General features: G+C 41.1%; 1 protein-coding gene across 2 annotated transcripts in view; it reads left to right on the plus strand.

Annotated features, from left to right (window-relative positions):
* Window positions 1-16767, plus strand: part of mysm1 (Myb-like, SWIRM and MPN domains 1) — a 107423-nt gene that overhangs the window by 53290 nt on the left and 37366 nt on the right. For both annotated transcript variants that reach the window (XM_070886942.1, XM_070886943.1), the window contains exons 7-11: window positions 4673-4771; window positions 6422-7257; window positions 9568-9698; window positions 13114-13220; window positions 14632-14709. In XM_070886942.1, coding sequence (XP_070743043.1) covers window positions 4673-4771; window positions 6422-7257; window positions 9568-9698; window positions 13114-13220; window positions 14632-14709 — 1251 coding nt within the window. The remainder of the gene's footprint in view (window positions 1-4672; window positions 4772-6421; window positions 7258-9567; window positions 9699-13113; window positions 13221-14631; window positions 14710-16767) is intronic.

Here is a 16767-nt window from a genome sequence, read left to right on the forward strand (position 1 = left end):
AGTGAAAAATCTATTTTCACCTCAGATCCAGAAAATATCTGAGTTATGCTTAAATGAGAGCGTGAGAGTTATATGTTTTTCTAAAATTGATTGCAGAGTTCTTTAACATGAATTTTAAGTGTTTTTATCTGCCAGTGCACATCTCCAGCAAATACTATTTTGAGTTGTAGGCATCAGGGAAATGAAGTGGTGAGTGCGGCCATATTAGAGCTGAAGGTGAGTCACATTAGAGTAGGGGCCAGCCTGTATTCATACAGGCTGCAGACTCTTAATTGTCTTTTAGGCTGCCCAATCTTTTAGACTGCCCATAGCACAACACAAAAGCATCAACCGAACTATACTTCAGTTTATTACAACAATATGATTTAACCCCAAACTCAGAAGTGTTTCACTCTCCTTTGGTAACTGTGTTTCATAAGAACATTAAAAACATAAGAAATAGGAGTAGGAGAAGGCCATACGGCCCTTTGAGCCTGCTCTGCCATTTAATACGATCATGGCCGATCCGATCATGGACTCAGGTCCACATCCCTGCCCACTCTCCATAACCTCTTATTCCCTTATCGTTTAAGAAACTGTCTATTTCTGTCTTAAATTTATTCAATGTCCCAGCTTCCACAGCTCTCTGAGACAGCGAATTCCACAGATCCACAGCCCTCAGAGAGAAGAAATTTCTCCTCATCTCAGTTTTAAATGGGCGGCCCCTTATTCTAAGATTATGTCCTCTAGTTCTAGTCTCCCCTATCAGCGGAAACATCCTCTCTGCATCCACCTTGTCAAACCCCCTCATAATCTTACACATTTCGATAAGATCACCTCTCATTCTTCTGAATTCCAATGAGTAGAGGTCCAACTTACTCAACCTTTCCTCAAAAGCCAACCTCCTCATAAGTCAACCCCCTCATCTCCGGAATCACCTTGTGAACCTTCTCTGAACTGTCTCCAAAGCAAGTATATCCTTTCGGAAATATGGAAACCAAAACTGCACACAGTATTCCAGGTGTGGCCTCACCAATGCCCTGTACAACTGTAGCAAGACTTCCCTGCTTTTATACTCCATCCCCTTTGCAATAAAGGCCAAGATTCCATTGGCCTTCCTGATCACTTGCTGTACCTGCATACTAACCTTTTGTGTTTCATGCACAAGTACCCCCAGGTCCCGCTGTACTGCAGCACTTTGCAATCTTTCTCCATTTAAATAAAAACTTGTTCTTTTATCTTTTTCTGCCAAAGTGCATGACCTCACACTTTCCAACATTATACTCCATCTGCCAAATTTTTGCCCACTCACTTAGCCTGTCTGTCCTTTTGCAGATTTTGTGTGTTCTCCTCACTATCACTAGGGGGGTAGTGCTGGACAGGCTAATGTATCTCAAGGTAGACAAGTCCCCTGGTCCTGATGAAATGCATCCCAGGGTATTAAAAGAGATGGCGGAAGTTATAGCAGATGCATTCGTTATAATCTACCAAAATTCTCTGGACTCTGGGGAGGTACCATCAGATTGGAAAGCAGCTAATGTAACGCCTCTGTTTAAAAAAGGGGCAGACAAAAGGCAGGTAACTATAGGCCGGTTAGTTTAACATCTGTAGTGGGGAAAATGCTTGAAGCTATCATTAAGGAAGAAATAGCGGGACACCTAGATAGGAATAGTGCAATCAAGCAGACGCAACATGGATTCATGAAGGGGAAATCATGTTTAACTAATTTACTGGAATTCTTTGAGGATATAATGAGCATGGTGGATAGAGGTGTACCGATGGATGTGGTGTATTTAGATTTCCAAAAGGCATTCGATAAGGTGCCATACAAAAGGTTACTGCAGAAGATAAAGGTACGCGGAGTCAGAGGAAATGTATTAGCATGGATCGAGAATTGGCTGGCTAACAGAAAGCAGAGAGTCGGGATAAATGGGTCCTTTTCGGTTTGGAAATCAGTGGTTAGTGGTGTGCCACAGGGATCAGTGCTGGGACCACAACTGTTTACAATATACATAGATGACCTGGAAGAGGGGACAGAGTGTAGTGTAACAAAATTTGCAGATGACACAAAGATTAGTGGGAAAGCGGGTTATGTAGAGGACACAGAGACTGCAAATAGATTTAGATAGGTTACGCGAATAGGCGAAGGTTTGGTAGATGGAATACAATGTTGGAAAATGTGAGGTCATCCACCTTGGGAAAGAAAAACAGTAAAAGGGAATATTATTTGAATGGGGAGAAATTACAACATGCTGCGGTGCAGAGGGACCTGGGGGTCCTTGTGCATGAATCCCAAAAAGTTAGTTTACAGGTGCAGCAGGTAATCAGGAAGGCGAATGGAATGTTGGCCGTCGTTGCGAGAGGGATGGAATACAAAAGCAGGAAGGTCCTGCTGCAACTGTACAGGGTATTGATGAGGCCGCACCTGGAGTACTGCGTGTAGTTTTGGTCACCTTACTTAAGGAAGGATATACTAGCTTTGGAGGGGGTACAGAGACGATTCACTAGGCTGATTCTGGAGATGAGGGGGTTACCTTATGATGATAGATTGAGTAGACTGGGTCTTTACTCGTTGGAGTTCAGAAGGATGAGGGGTGATCTTATAGAAACATTTAAAATAATGAAAGGGATAGACAAGATAGAAGCAGAGAGGTTGTTTCCACTGGTCGAGGCGACTAGAACTAGGGGGCACAGCCTCAAAATACGGGGGCGCCAATGTAAAACCGAGTTGAGAAGGAATTTCTTCTCCCAGAGGGTTGTGAATCTGTGGAATTCTCTGCCCAGGGAAGCAGTTGAGGCTAGCTCATTGAATGTATTCAAATCACACATAGATAGATTTTTAACCAATAAGGGAATTAAGGGTTATGGGGAGCAGGCGGGTAAGTGGAGCTGAGTCCACGGCCAGATCAGCCATGATCTTGTTGAGTGGTGGAGCAGGCTCAAGGGGCTAGATGGCCTACTCCTGTTCCTAATTCTTATGTTCTTATGTTCCTCACACATTGCTTTTCCTCCCATCTTTGTATCGTTGGCAAACTTGGCTATGTTGCACTCAGTCTCTTCCTCCAAGTCGTTAATAATATAGATTGTAAATAGTTGGGGTCCCAGCACTGATCCCTGCGGCACCCCACTGGTTACTGATTGCCAATCTGAGAATGAACCATTTATCCCTACTCTCTGTTTTCTGTCTGTTAGCCAATCTTCTATCCATGCTAATATATCACCCCCAACTCCATGATCTTTTATCTTGTGCAGTATCCTTTTATGTGGCACCTTGTCAAATACCTTCTGGAAGTCCAAATACACTACATCCACTGGTTCCTCTTTATCCACCCTGTTCGTTATATCCTCACAGAATTTTAGCAAATTTGTCAAACATGACTTACCCTTCATAAATCCATGCTGGCTCTGCCTGACCGAATTTTGCTTTTCCAAATATCCTGCTACTGCTTCTTTAATAATGGACTCCAACATCTTCCCAACCACAGATGTTAGGTCACCTGGTCTATAGTTTCCTGCTTTTTGTCTGCCTCCTTTTTTAAATAGGAGCGTTACATTTGCAGTTTTCCAATCTGCCGGGACCTCCCCAGAATCCAGGGAATTTTGGTAAATTACAACCGATGCATCCACAATCCCTGCCGCTACGTCTCTTAAGACCCTAGGATTCAGGCCATCAGGTCCAGGGGATTTATCCGCCTTTAAGTCCCATTATCTTACTGAGTACCACCTCCTTAGTGATTGTGATTATTTTAAGTTCCTCCACCCCAATAATCCCTTGACTAACCACTGCTGGAATATTATTAGTGTCCTCTACCATAAAGACTGATACAAAATATTTGTTCAGAGTTTCTGCCATCTCCATGTCCCCCATTACTAATTCCCCGGTCTCGTCCTCCAAGGGACCAACATTTACTTTAGCCACTCTTTTCCTTTTTATATACCTATAGAAGCTCTTGCTCTCTGTTTTTATATTTCATGCTAGTTTACTTTCATAGTCTATCTTCCCTTTCTTTTTTTAGTCATTCTTTGTTGGCTTTTAAATGCTCCCCAATCTTCTGTCCTCCCACTGGTTTTGGCCACATTGTATGCCCTTGTTTTTAATTGGATACCGTCCTTTATTTCTTTAGTTAGCCACGGATGGCTATCTTTTCTCTTACGCCCTTTCCTCCTCATTGAAATATATTTTTCTTGAAAGTTGTGAAATATCTCCTTTAATGTACACCACTGTTCATCAACCGTCCTACACTTTAATCTATTTTCCCAGTCCACTTTAGCCAACTCAGCCCTCGTGTGTGTGTTTTCTTCCATTTCCCACATAGCTGTCTTTTGTATAATTTAACATGACTGGCACTAAATTACGTTGTCAAGTTTGTGCTAGTCATATTAAATTATTGGCATTTCTGTACTGAAAATTCACTTCCAATAGGATCACTGTTCAGTCTGGCCAGAATAATTCTTATCGTACCTTTACAGATGACACAGAGAGAAGGCTTTTATTCCATCAGTCCTACCTGGATATGCCATTATCCCAGAGTGAAAGAACAGTGTGCTAACCTATCGTGCTATCCTGTCACTCCTTATTATGAACGATGAAAACTGTTGTAGTAGCCTAAGCTCTGTAGTGCAATTTTTGTTGGATGTGCTTTTAGTGGTATATTAAGCATGAGCTATAAAATCTAATTTGTTTTACTTTCAGGCCCAATTTGGTCGAAGGTGGACAAAGATTGCAAAGCTAATTGAATCACGGACAGTGCTGCAGGTGAAAAGTTATGCCAGACAATATTTTAAGAGCAAGGTGAGCTTGGGCAAAGGTAATTTTTATTTTTTAACCTCTATTATTGGGTCCTCCTCTCCTAGAGGTATCGAGTTTGGCTGGGGTACTATCTCATGAATGTAGCAGCCTTCAAAGGTGCCTTGTCCCCATGGCTATTCTCCATGTATGAGTCTAGCGTGTGGGCTTACTTACAAAATCATGGAGGCATCAAACTGGGCCATATTTGTTCCATCTAATAACCTCATACAGGATCGTTGGATCGTCGGAACCCTAATTTACTGCTTTCCGCCCTAGTGTGGATCTGGAGCAGCCAGTTGTAGCACCTCCAACTGCTGCCACAGCTGAGAGCAACTAGCAAAAAATGGGCTGGAACATGGGACTACTGATCTGTATGACTTACTACCACACTAAGCCGTACATTTACCAGCTAAGTTATTGCAAGAGCTCCACAGGCACTGTATCAGGAAAGTGGTTTTACAACCAGCATGACTGTTTCAAAGACGAATTTGGATCTTAGTAACACTTTGTGAAGATGGCCCGGCCGGCTCCATGGCATTAGGTTATATCTGGTAGTTTAAAACAAGGACTTCTGGGTTTCCCGACCAAACTCCTCTCTCCAGGCTACGCAAGCAGCCCGTGTCAATATCGGGTTCATAAACGCTATATCGGGGGTATTCACTAACTTTTTCTTGAGCAGCTTCTTCCTCGGTAGCTGCTTTTGTGGATCCTTTCACACATTGCACCTCAGAATGATGGGGCATAGGTCTGTGCTACAATTCCCCACACTATATGCTCTTGAGTTCAAATGTTTCACAGTGGGAACTTGCCAAGTGGAGGCCAGGTAATACCCCACAGCTTGGAGGTTCAGAGATGTACCATCATAGATAGTCCCTCGAAATGAGGATGACTTGCTTCCACGCTGAAAAGGGATGAGTTCACAGGTGTTTCAATGAAGGACCTAATATTCCAGGTCCGGAACTAAATCCTGAAGGGTGGAAGATGCCTGTGCGTGGATTTATTTAATGGGTGATGGCCATTGCACACCAGCCACCATACGGACTTGACAGAGCTAGGTCAGAGATAAGGTAAGTCAGAGATGTACAGAGAAGCAGAGTCACCAGAGTTAAGGGGATGCCTATAATGGTCTTCAGACTCATTATAAATACCTCTATTTAGTGTTCAATCTAGACTAAAGCTCACAATAACATATATTTCGTAGAACTCTATATTTAAGGATCTTGCCAACATGTTGTAATCTAAATGTTATAGGGCACTGTGCTCCCGAGACTGATACTTGCTCTCGGAGTCCAAGTCTGCCTAGCTGATGGATTAAATTGGCCAATTTGTACACAAGTCTGCAGCCTGATAAAGCAGTGGCAATCAAATTTGTCTCAACTACAGTAGTTCTTAGATAAATTACATACATATTTTCCAAAAAGTGAGATGCCCACATTTCCACAGGGCAACGAGTTGGAATAGGTTAAAGTACAAAGAAACCTGATCAGTGCATTTGTTACCATGATTTTGAGATAACTGAGTATATGAAGATTGTAGTTGCAAGTGATTATAAGTGCAAGCTGTTGAGAGAGTGGACATTAGTGGGGAGTATTTGTGTAAAAGACTAGAACTTTGTGTCATTCATGCAAAATTTGTATTTTAAAAATTTCACAGGCAAGAAATGAAAAACCTGTGGAAGAGACAAGTATCTGGACTGCCAAAACAACATTTGTTTCTGGAAATGGAGCCAGCCTTTTGAAGATAGGACCAGAGCCCTACAGCACTACATCATCACAAGGTCAGGTTTATCCCACTGTCAATACTGTTAAGATTGAGCATATGTCTGACGATGAAGATGTGGATGTCATGGATGAAACAGATAGTGACAGTGATGGCCTTCAGGAGCAGAAAGGAACAGAAACTCAATCTGATTCAAAGACTGATGAATCCGAGGTGAATACCTATGGTTACTGTGTTTCTGGAGTAGATGAATCTCTGGTTATTTCTCCCACTTCTACTGTGACTTTGCAAAAGTGTTTACAGATATCAGACATACAGGAAGTATCCAAGCCCAATGAGACAACTAGTAGTAACATTGATAATGTGAAGTCCATGATTGATAACAGTCAAGAAAATGAAACATCAGTCAAAGCAGCCAAAGCAGACTTCGTAGGCTACAGCAAGTGTACACGTCTTATGGAGACAAGTGAAAGATTAGTAGTGCAAATACCAGATTTTCTAGAGTTTAAGCAATTAGAAGAAAAGGGGGAAATCCAGAATGATATCTGTGCATACAGTTTGCCAGAATCAGTTTGTGAAATGGAAGTGGACGAAGAGAACTGTGATAGTGAAGAAGGGGAGGTACTGAAACCCCCTGCACAAGAGGTAGTATTGGACAAAAACATGATCACAGAAGACGAGAAACAAGCTATCCCCGAATTCTTTGAAGGGCGATCATCAAAAACACCAGAACGTTTTCTGAAAATTCGCAACTATATCCTGGATCAGTGGTAAGAAAAAGCAGTGTTTTAAACCCATTTACAAAATGCTTTGACAACATACCTGATAAAGTATTCACATTTTAAGATGATTGCTTATTTTGTTATCTCTCTGAAGATTCTGCATCCAAATCAAAAGTATAGTTGGAATTTGGTTTTGAATTATTTCACTGTGGATCAGCTGGGATTCTATAGTTCTAGGTATTTAAATAATGTTATTTTATAGCTTGATCAGAAATGTTTTCCAGATCTCTTTGAAACAAATATGCATATTTTGATTTTTTTTAAAAGATAACTTTGTGGTTAAGTGTCATCAGATAGGTACTTACCCATATCCTTCATATCATCAGATAGGTACTTACCCATATCCTTCATATCATCAGATAGGTACTTACCCATATCTTTCATATCATCAGATAGGTACTTACCCATATCTTTCATATCATCAGATAGGTACTTACCCATATCCTTCATATCATCAGATAGGTACTTACCCATATCCTTCATATCATCAGATAGGTACTTACCCATATCCTTCACATCAACTTGGTTAAAAAAAAGAATGAGGAGAAAAATCTTTCACGAAGCTTCCATTTCTGCCATTCTCCATGAGCACACCAGGGTAATGTCAACTGGTCAAATCCACTCTGCAGAACAGTACTCCCATTGGAAAAATTTTATTTGAATCCTCTTATTTTTTTTCTCAGTTGCGATTTCCTGGGTCATGCACCTGCAGGCAAACTGGTCCAAACCTTTACCAGTCCTGTTCTGAAGCAGGTCAGTAGGCAGTTGGGAGAGTGGCCTGTTGATGTTTTTGTCTTCTTTCATCTCCTTCCCCTGTCTTGCCTACCAGCCTGGCCTCCACTCAGTGTTTCCCCATAGAAACAAGGTGGAAATTGTCAACTTTGTGACATGGTGGAGGGGGAGAGACAGAGAGAGCCTGTCTATCACCGCTGTGTGATACTCAGTATTGTGCTAATGCTGCAGTGCGCTTTGCTGATTTCCCATTCATTTAGTCTTAGTAAATATCATTCTGTTTTACTTGTTGTATTTACCTGTAGATCTACTTTCTCCTTATAAAAGGTAATTTGATGCACTAAGGATTCAAATAATAACTATTCTGCCCCCTTTTTCAATCGATCTTTATAAACCTCGGGTTCCTCTTGGCCACGACACAATGTTCTCTGACTGAGAGGGCAGGCAGGCTACCTTTGCCCAGATGTTACTGTTTACCCACAGTGCAGCTTAATTTATTTTTAATTTCCCATCTCCAGAGAAGTGGGGCCTGTTTGTTTAGCACCTCCTAGGCAGATCGCCAAAGATTGGGGATACATATACACCTTGTGAGGAATCAGCAGGTGGGGGAAACCCTTGTTATACTATTCTGTGAACATGTTCCTACCTGGGCTGTGCTCCTCCCCAATTATTTTTGTTACCAGCTTGGTACTTGCATTTTTCAGGCTAATCTTTCTGGAATATTGGCCCGAAAATGGCGGCCTCTCCGGGTGTGTACGAAGTGCGCGCACACCTAAAGAGGCCTCGCAAATGCCGGTTCTCGGCGCGTAATGCACATGCACCGAGAACCGGCTTTTGCGATCTGTCAAAATTTGTTTCGTGGGCGGCGATTTAGGCTGTTTGCCCAACTCTTGCTCAGAGAATGTCCTTAAAATCCTTATGCCTGGTAAAAGAAGGTGTATTTACCAGCATAAGAGTTTTAAAATGTAGAAAATTAAATGTCACTACTTATTTTTATATTAAAAATCCTGTCTATGGAGTAAGTTTATTTTTAACACTATTAAAACATTTTTTAAATCAAAAAGAATCTTTTTTCTCAAACATTTAATTTAATGCAATTACTATTAATTTACAAAAAGTGAAGTGTTTTTTTTATATTTGTGTTTTATTTGATCTTGGGAGTATTCTCATTGATAGTAATAGGAGCTCCCATTACCTTGAATGAGAATACTACATTGTGATTGGTGGTCCAGGCCCACGTGATCCCAGGATATGCATGTTCCGTACCTGGACTACGAAATTAGGCCTCGGAGTGCAATCCTACGTTCCTCCGGGACCACCAGGTGTTTTTGTTAGAAACATTTTGGTCAAAGGCGTTCGCCCACAGGAAGCCTCCGACCGCAACATTCCTACCTCCCCCAATATATAATAGAACGTGCCCTCTCAAATGTGCAACTTGCAGCAGCTAATAATTTATCATATTTGACACATCCGGCTTTTTTTTAAACACTGTCTCCAGTGTCCCAGTAACTAAGATACCTGCCAGTTCCAGGTTGCAATATGATAGCTCATGCTTTGTTCCTGCAGGGAGAAGTGTAAACCCAAATACCTAAATAAAACATCAGTGCGTCCAGGGCTGAAAAACTGTGGCGATGTGAATTGCATTGGACGGATACACACATACCTGGAATTAATTGGAGCTATAAATTTTGGTTGTGGTGAGCTTGTTACATATTTCATTTGGAAGATAAAGATTTTCTTACAGCAATGGGCATTAATCTGTGGAGAAAATTCCATGTGTAAAACAAGTATTATGAGAGCTAGTTTTGACATCCTTTCTATAACCATTTGGCACCATTTCAATAGTTAAAATGTTTTCAAAATGTCAGAGATTTTTGGTAGTCTGAACAACTGATTTGTTTCTCCTTTCCTCTTGTTAATTTTGTCTTTCCCTTCATATGTTCCATTCATTTTTTTTATACCTTTCCACTTCTATTACTTTCAGACACAGAAAATCCTTCTGTCTGGATGTCAGAGCTATCCTATCTGATGCTTCCTTTGGGTGGAGCTGTAACTCCTTTTTAGACATGTTCTTGCAGCGGTATTGAACTGTGCAGAAATGATGCACTGCAATTCTGCACAATGTACTGTGTCAGGCATTGGGTACTACTTTACAGATTACAAAGGGGACTGTGAAAAATTAAAAACAGCAAATGGTGAAAGTCTGAAATAAAAACAGAAAATACTGGAACTGTAGAATTGAGCTATGACGAACTGTCACACCTAAAACATTACCATTATTTTTCTCTTTGATATTGGAAAACAAGGGTGCTTCTCCTGTACTAGCCCTCAACATAAAATTGATCCTTGAAATATGGTAGATCACTTTTTACATGGTCACACGATGCAATATGCCCTTGACGGCCTCAGACTGCCTGGTGAGCTGGACTGGAGTTGCCAAATATAAAGCCATAACTGGCAGCTCCGAGCTATGGGGCTGTTCGTCAATTGAACTGCAAAGCCCCACTCCTCACAAGACTGACTCAAGTTCTACAGAGTTTCTCTTTGCTCTTAAAAGGTAATTCAAGCAAAAATCCAAAATGCCCACCTAAATTTGCATGTTGTATTATTCATCCATGACTTTTCTTCTACAATTTAAACTAGTTATGTGACGGTCTTTTCAATTCCTCTCATGCTGTGTTATCAGTTGTTACCAGCTGCTTCTTTCTTGATTCCAGCAGCTCAGGAATCACCATGTTCCACATAGCATTTGACCACTTTTATTTGCGTAAGACCTTATAACCCTCGATCCTGTTCCTAATTAGATATCTATCAGACTCTTTTAAAATGTGTTAACTGACACTATTAAAAGGTGTTGCTAAATATTTATTCAATGTATCTGCTATTCTGAGTTTCGGAAGAATTTTTAAAAATAGAGGTTTGATAATTTTATACTCATGCTCTATAATTGCTCAACTTAAATCTGCTTGTTATTAATACCTATTTCTCTCAGCATGTCCCACCTCAAAGCAAAAATGGCAGTTTGAGGCTTGCTTCTAACACCTGCTGAGTTACATTGACAAAATATAGTACTTTAATAGTTAATCAATCAAAACATTATATAGAACCTAAATCCTCAGTCACCCGAGTGTCATCAGAAATAGGATCTTCACAGCTGACTGATGCACCATCTAGGTGCTCAGCTATAACATCTCCTATAAATATTTGCTGTTTTTACAACAGTTTCACCGGTTTTTCTCCCCATCCTTCTCACCTGAAGGAATTGTATCCTTGCTGGGGTATGGTTCCATGGTATATTAATACCATGCCCAAGTAACTATTATTTATATATGGACCTTGACAGTGTTGGCATACTATTTGACCTGGGGAGCATCTTAGCTAACATTCTCACCTAATATCCAAATTTAGATGACAATTGGGAATAGGAATCCTGGCTAGCATTAATCCCTCCTCTCAGTGGTGGGGAAAATGTTGGAATCAATTATTAAGGATGAAATAGCAGCGCATTTGGAAAGCAGTGACAGGATCGGTCCAAGTCAACATGGATTTATGAAAGGGAAATCATGCTTGACAAATCTTCTGGAGTTTTTTGAGGATGTAACTAGTAGAGTGGACCAGTGGATGTGGTGTATTTTGACTTTCAAAAGGCTTTTGACAAGGTCCCACACAAGAGATTGGTGTGCAAGATTAAAGCACATGGTATTTGGGGTAATGTACTGATGTGGATAGAGAACTGGTTGGCAGACAGGAAGCAGAGAGTCGGGATAAACGGGTCCTTTTCAGAATGGCAGGCAGTGTCTGGTGGGGTGTCGCAGGGCTCAGTGCTGGGACCCCAGCTATTTACAATATACATTAATGATTTAGATGAAGGAATTGAGTGTAATATCTCCAAGTTTGCAGATGACACTAAACTGGGTGGCGGTATGAGCTGTGAGGAGGACGCTAAGAGGCTGCAGGGTTACTTGGACAGATTAGGTGAGTGGGCAAATGCATGGCAGATGCAGTATAATGTGGATAAATGTGAGGTTATCCACTTTGGGGGCAAAAACTCGAAGGTAAAATATTATCTGAATGGCGGCAGATTAGGAAAAGGGGAGGTGCAACGAGACCTGGGTGTCATGGTACATCAGTCATTGAAAGTTGGCATGCAGGTACAGCAGGCGGTGAAGAAGGCAAATGGTATGTTGGTCTTCATAGCTAGGGGTTTCGAGTATAGGAGCAGGGAGGTCTTACTGCAGTTGTACAGGACCTTGGTGAGGCCTCACCTGGAATATTGTGTTCAGTTTTGGTCTCCTAATCTGAGGAAGGACATTCTTGCTATTGAGGAAGTACAGTGAAGGTTCACCAGACTGATTCCCGGGATGGTTGGGCTGACATATGAGGAGAGACTGGTTCGACTGGATCTTTATTCACTGGGGTATAGAAGGATGAGAGGGGATCTCAAAGAAACATATAAAATTCTGACGGGACTGGACAGGTTAGATGTTGGAAGAATGTTCCCAATGCTGGGGAAGTCCAGAACCGGGGACACAGTCTTAAGGATAAGGGGTAAGCCATTTAGTTCTGAGATGAGGAGAAACTTCTTCACTCAGAGAGTTGTTATCCTGGAATTCCCTACCGCAGAGAATTGTTGATGCCAGTTCATTGGACATATTCAAGAGGGAGTTAGATATGGCCCTTACGGCTAAAGGGATCAAGAGGTATGGAGAGAAAACAGAAAAGGGGTACTGAGGTGAATGATCAGCCATGATATTATTGAATGGTGGTGCAGGCTCGAAGGGCCGAGTGGCGTACTCCTGTACCTATTTTCTATGTTTCTATTCACTGGCACCGAGCCTAATTGTATGTGTGGGTGGGGGTGGGTCTTATTGTTTGAAACAGCATTATAAGCTGATCCTATTTCGCTGGCAGTAGAGAGATCCATTTTGTCCATTGCATCCATAAAAATGGAGTATAGATCTGAAGAGGTAAATTTAACAAGTCGTTTCTGCTACCTGTTGACATTGTCTTGGGAGGTTTCACACTGATCAAAATTTGAACTTAGCTTTATAGGATTCTACTGTATGGCTGATGGGTTCTTGGTAACATTTACTTAGTCCTTTGCTTCCACAGAACAGGCAGTATATAATCGACCACGACCTGCAGACCGAACACGTAATAAAGAGGAAGGGAAGGACAGTGTACAGACGTACTTGCTTGCTCAACGATTGCAGTCCATGGTAGGTTGAATATATGTGGTGATTGCAGTACAACCTGTAGTAGCCTTCTGCACCACAAATGCTAAGATGAAATAGAGTTATAAAATAACTTTTCATAGAATCATAGAATTTTACATCATCAAAGCCATTCAGTCCATTGACCCCCCCCCCCCCCCCCACCGCCATGCCCACATAGTGCTTGATAATTCCATGGTAAGCTAGATACACTAACCTACCAACCTAGAAAAAGTTTAGAGCAAAAAGTGTAATTCATGGGTAGTTAGGTAGGTCTAGTATGGAGCAGTAGACTCCTGACCCAAGAGTTAGGAGTTTGAACTTGAGAGATGTTTTAACGTGCCTGGAACATCTTGGGTCTTTTCTGACCTGGCCCCTTCCTGTGAAGACTAGAATCGTATAAATCAGAGACAGAAGGATACCAATTGGCCTATTGTGCCAAGCAAGCTCGTCAGTTGGAGTTATCTCTGCTAATCCCATTCTTCTGCCCTTTCCCCATATATTTTACATTCTTCCTTTTCAAATAGTTATCCAGTTAACTTTTAAATAAAATCTTTTCCACAAGTGTCAGATGTGGTAAAACATTCCATATTCTATAAACTTTCTCCATGAAAGTTATTTATTCTAACTTACCCCTTTGTTGTTCTTGTGATAACCCTGAGTTTGTAAACCTTTGTTACTGATTTGCCAACCAATGGAAAACCATCTCAAAACCTTTCATAGTTTTGAGAATGCGGCTTAGGTTTCCCCCTTAATCGTCTCTATTCCAATGAAAAGAGACACAGGTTATAGTTATAGCAATGGCTTGAAAACTATCATTCCTATCTTTTCCTCTGCTCCAATGCCTTTTCTCGGTATCTCATTAGGCTCGAGGGGACGCATGGCCTAATCCTGCTAATTTTTATAATGAGATATCTGGAACTACCCCCAATACTCCTGCAGTGGCCTAACAACTGTCTTGTACAAATTAAACATTGCTTTTTTCTTTTATGTAAAGCACCACTAGGATAAAACACAGAATCCCATTTATTATGGTCTTCTACCCACATTATAACTTTGAATCTATTTACTTGACCTGCCAGATGTCTTAGTTCCTTCATTCTGAGACCAAACTGTTTAGGGTATACCTCTTCTGACTGATCTATTTCTAGTCCCAGCCTGTGTAGAAATATCTAATTGGCAAATTACATAGTAGTCTTGATAGCAGGTTGTGAGGGTTTGTGCCTTAGACTGCCCTGTTGTCTCAGCTAAAGGAAAAAGGCTACTGTGGAGATTAAAATCATAGGTTCTGGGAAAGTACATACTTATCCATAAACCATCAGCAAATATTTTACACATTCTTTTGTAAATGATTGTAACATGCACAGGTAATGGTTTGGATAGAATTTTATCTACTGCCAGTTCTTATTTGTTATAGCGTACCAGAAGACGACGTGTGCGAGACCCTTGGGGGAACTGGCGTGATGCAAAGGATCTGGAGGGGCAAACATTTGAGGTACTTGGATAGAGAAGTCTTGCATAGAATTAACAGCACACTTGTCTTAAAAAATATTTTCCCACCAGAGATTGTGGTGCATTTTAGCATTAACATGGTAGTTATTTACAGTGTTCTATAACAACAATACAAAATGGAAAAATAAACGTACTTGTCACAACTGTAATTTGAAGGAGATAATAAGCAAGTTCAGAGGAGGTATCTAAATCAACCCAGTTTAGAGAAATGTATTTAGTATTGAAAACGGTGAATGATGTTGGAAAATCGGACAATGAATGGGAGGAGGAAATTCCATGAACATCCCTGTTACAAAGTGAGCTCTACTGCAGATAACTTCTCAGATTCAGTGGCATCAGTTGTTCCCGCAAACAGTTTGACATCTTATTTTTATCGAAGTTGACTTAAACTGCCCTATATCCAACTTAAGTTGGGGGATGTAACAAAAGAATCCCCTTATGACCAGAACTAGATATTCGTGTCTTTTGCACGTGTACTTCTTCAACTCTCTGAAGGCGGATCAAGCAGACACTTGGTAAGATCAGGCTTGATTTGAATCACTAAGCTATTTTATTTCAGTGAGTGAACATACAGAGCAACAGATATGATCAGATTCACTTAGTTGAATCAGTAGAGCTTGGCTTTGCACAGTAATACAAAAATCATGAAAATGTCACACTTTATTAGGGCTTTGTCCCGAATAATATCCCAGCTGCAATGCTGAAGAGCTGGACACCACACTAATTGGCCCCTAGTCAAACTATTATACTTGACAATTTGGAAAATTGTCAATGTATGTCCTATCCACAAAAAGCAGGATAAATCTAACTCAACCAATTACCTGCCTCCTATCATCAGCAAAGTGATAAGACGATTTAATCAATAGTGCCATCAGATGACATCTACTCACCAAAACTCAGTTTGGGTTCTGCCAGAACCACTCAGCTCCTGATCTTGTTAGAACCATGATCCAAACATGATTCTAGAGCTGAATGCCAGAGGAGAGGTGAGAGTAGCTGCCCTCAACATCAAGGCAGTGTTCGACTAAGTATGATATCAAGGAGCCCCAGCAGAACTAGGATCAATGGAAGCTATTCAATAGCTGAAGTCATACCAGACAGAGACAGGAAGACGGTTGTGATTGTCAGAGGCCAATTATCGCAGCCCAGGACAGTGGTACTGTAGTTCCTCTGGGCACTACTTGGCCTAACGATCTTCAGCTGCTTCATTAATGAACTTCCTTGTTATAAGGTTAGGAGTGAGGCTATTTGCCGATAATTCTATGATGTTGAGCTCCATTCACAATTCCTCTGATATGGAGCAGCCCGTACCAGCCTACAGCACGACCTGGACAACATCTAGGCTTGGGCTGACAAGTGGCAGGTAAGATTCATGCCACACAGCTGTTGGGGAATGACTGCTTCCAGAAAGAAAAGACCCAACCATCTCCGGCTTCAATGGCACCACCATCGCTAAATGCCCCACTATTAACATTCTGGATGTCACTATTGACCAGAAGCTTAACTAGGCCAGCCACATCAATACCATTGCTACAGAAGCAGGGCAAAGAACAGATTATTTTACCCTTCTGTGAAGCGTGATGTTTATGGTGAATGCTCGGGAAAAGTAAAAGTCATAACTTGTAAGGATTGAAGCAGAAACTGCAATTTAAATGCAATATTTAAGATTGTGATAATCTGATGTTTGAACCAATGTGTAAGTAAAAACAGACAGAAGAAGCACTTTCACGGGGAATCCTTTTGAATTTCAAACCTAGTTTATCTTGATTCATGCTGTCTGTGTGTGTGTGTGTGTTCTAGATTCATTGTCATTGCAGGTTGATGATGCCTAAGTGAGCTCTATTGTTTCTAAATCCACCCTGCAGATTTTCTGTAGTTTAAGTTTTTGCCTAGTTCCTGGTATTTTGATCCAAATAAATCTGAAGATGAAGCTGAAGGAGTTTGTAAGGGTGATTTGTAGATTGGGAGGGCTACGGAGAAGCAAGCCTGGATTTCAAAGCTGGAAATGCACATTAGATCGATCAGCAAATTGAAATTATTA

The sequence above is a fragment of the Pristiophorus japonicus genome, chromosome 8 (assembly GCF_044704955.1).
Source record: "Pristiophorus japonicus isolate sPriJap1 chromosome 8, sPriJap1.hap1, whole genome shotgun sequence".
Taxonomy (NCBI): Eukaryota; Metazoa; Chordata; class Chondrichthyes; family Pristiophoridae; genus Pristiophorus; species Pristiophorus japonicus.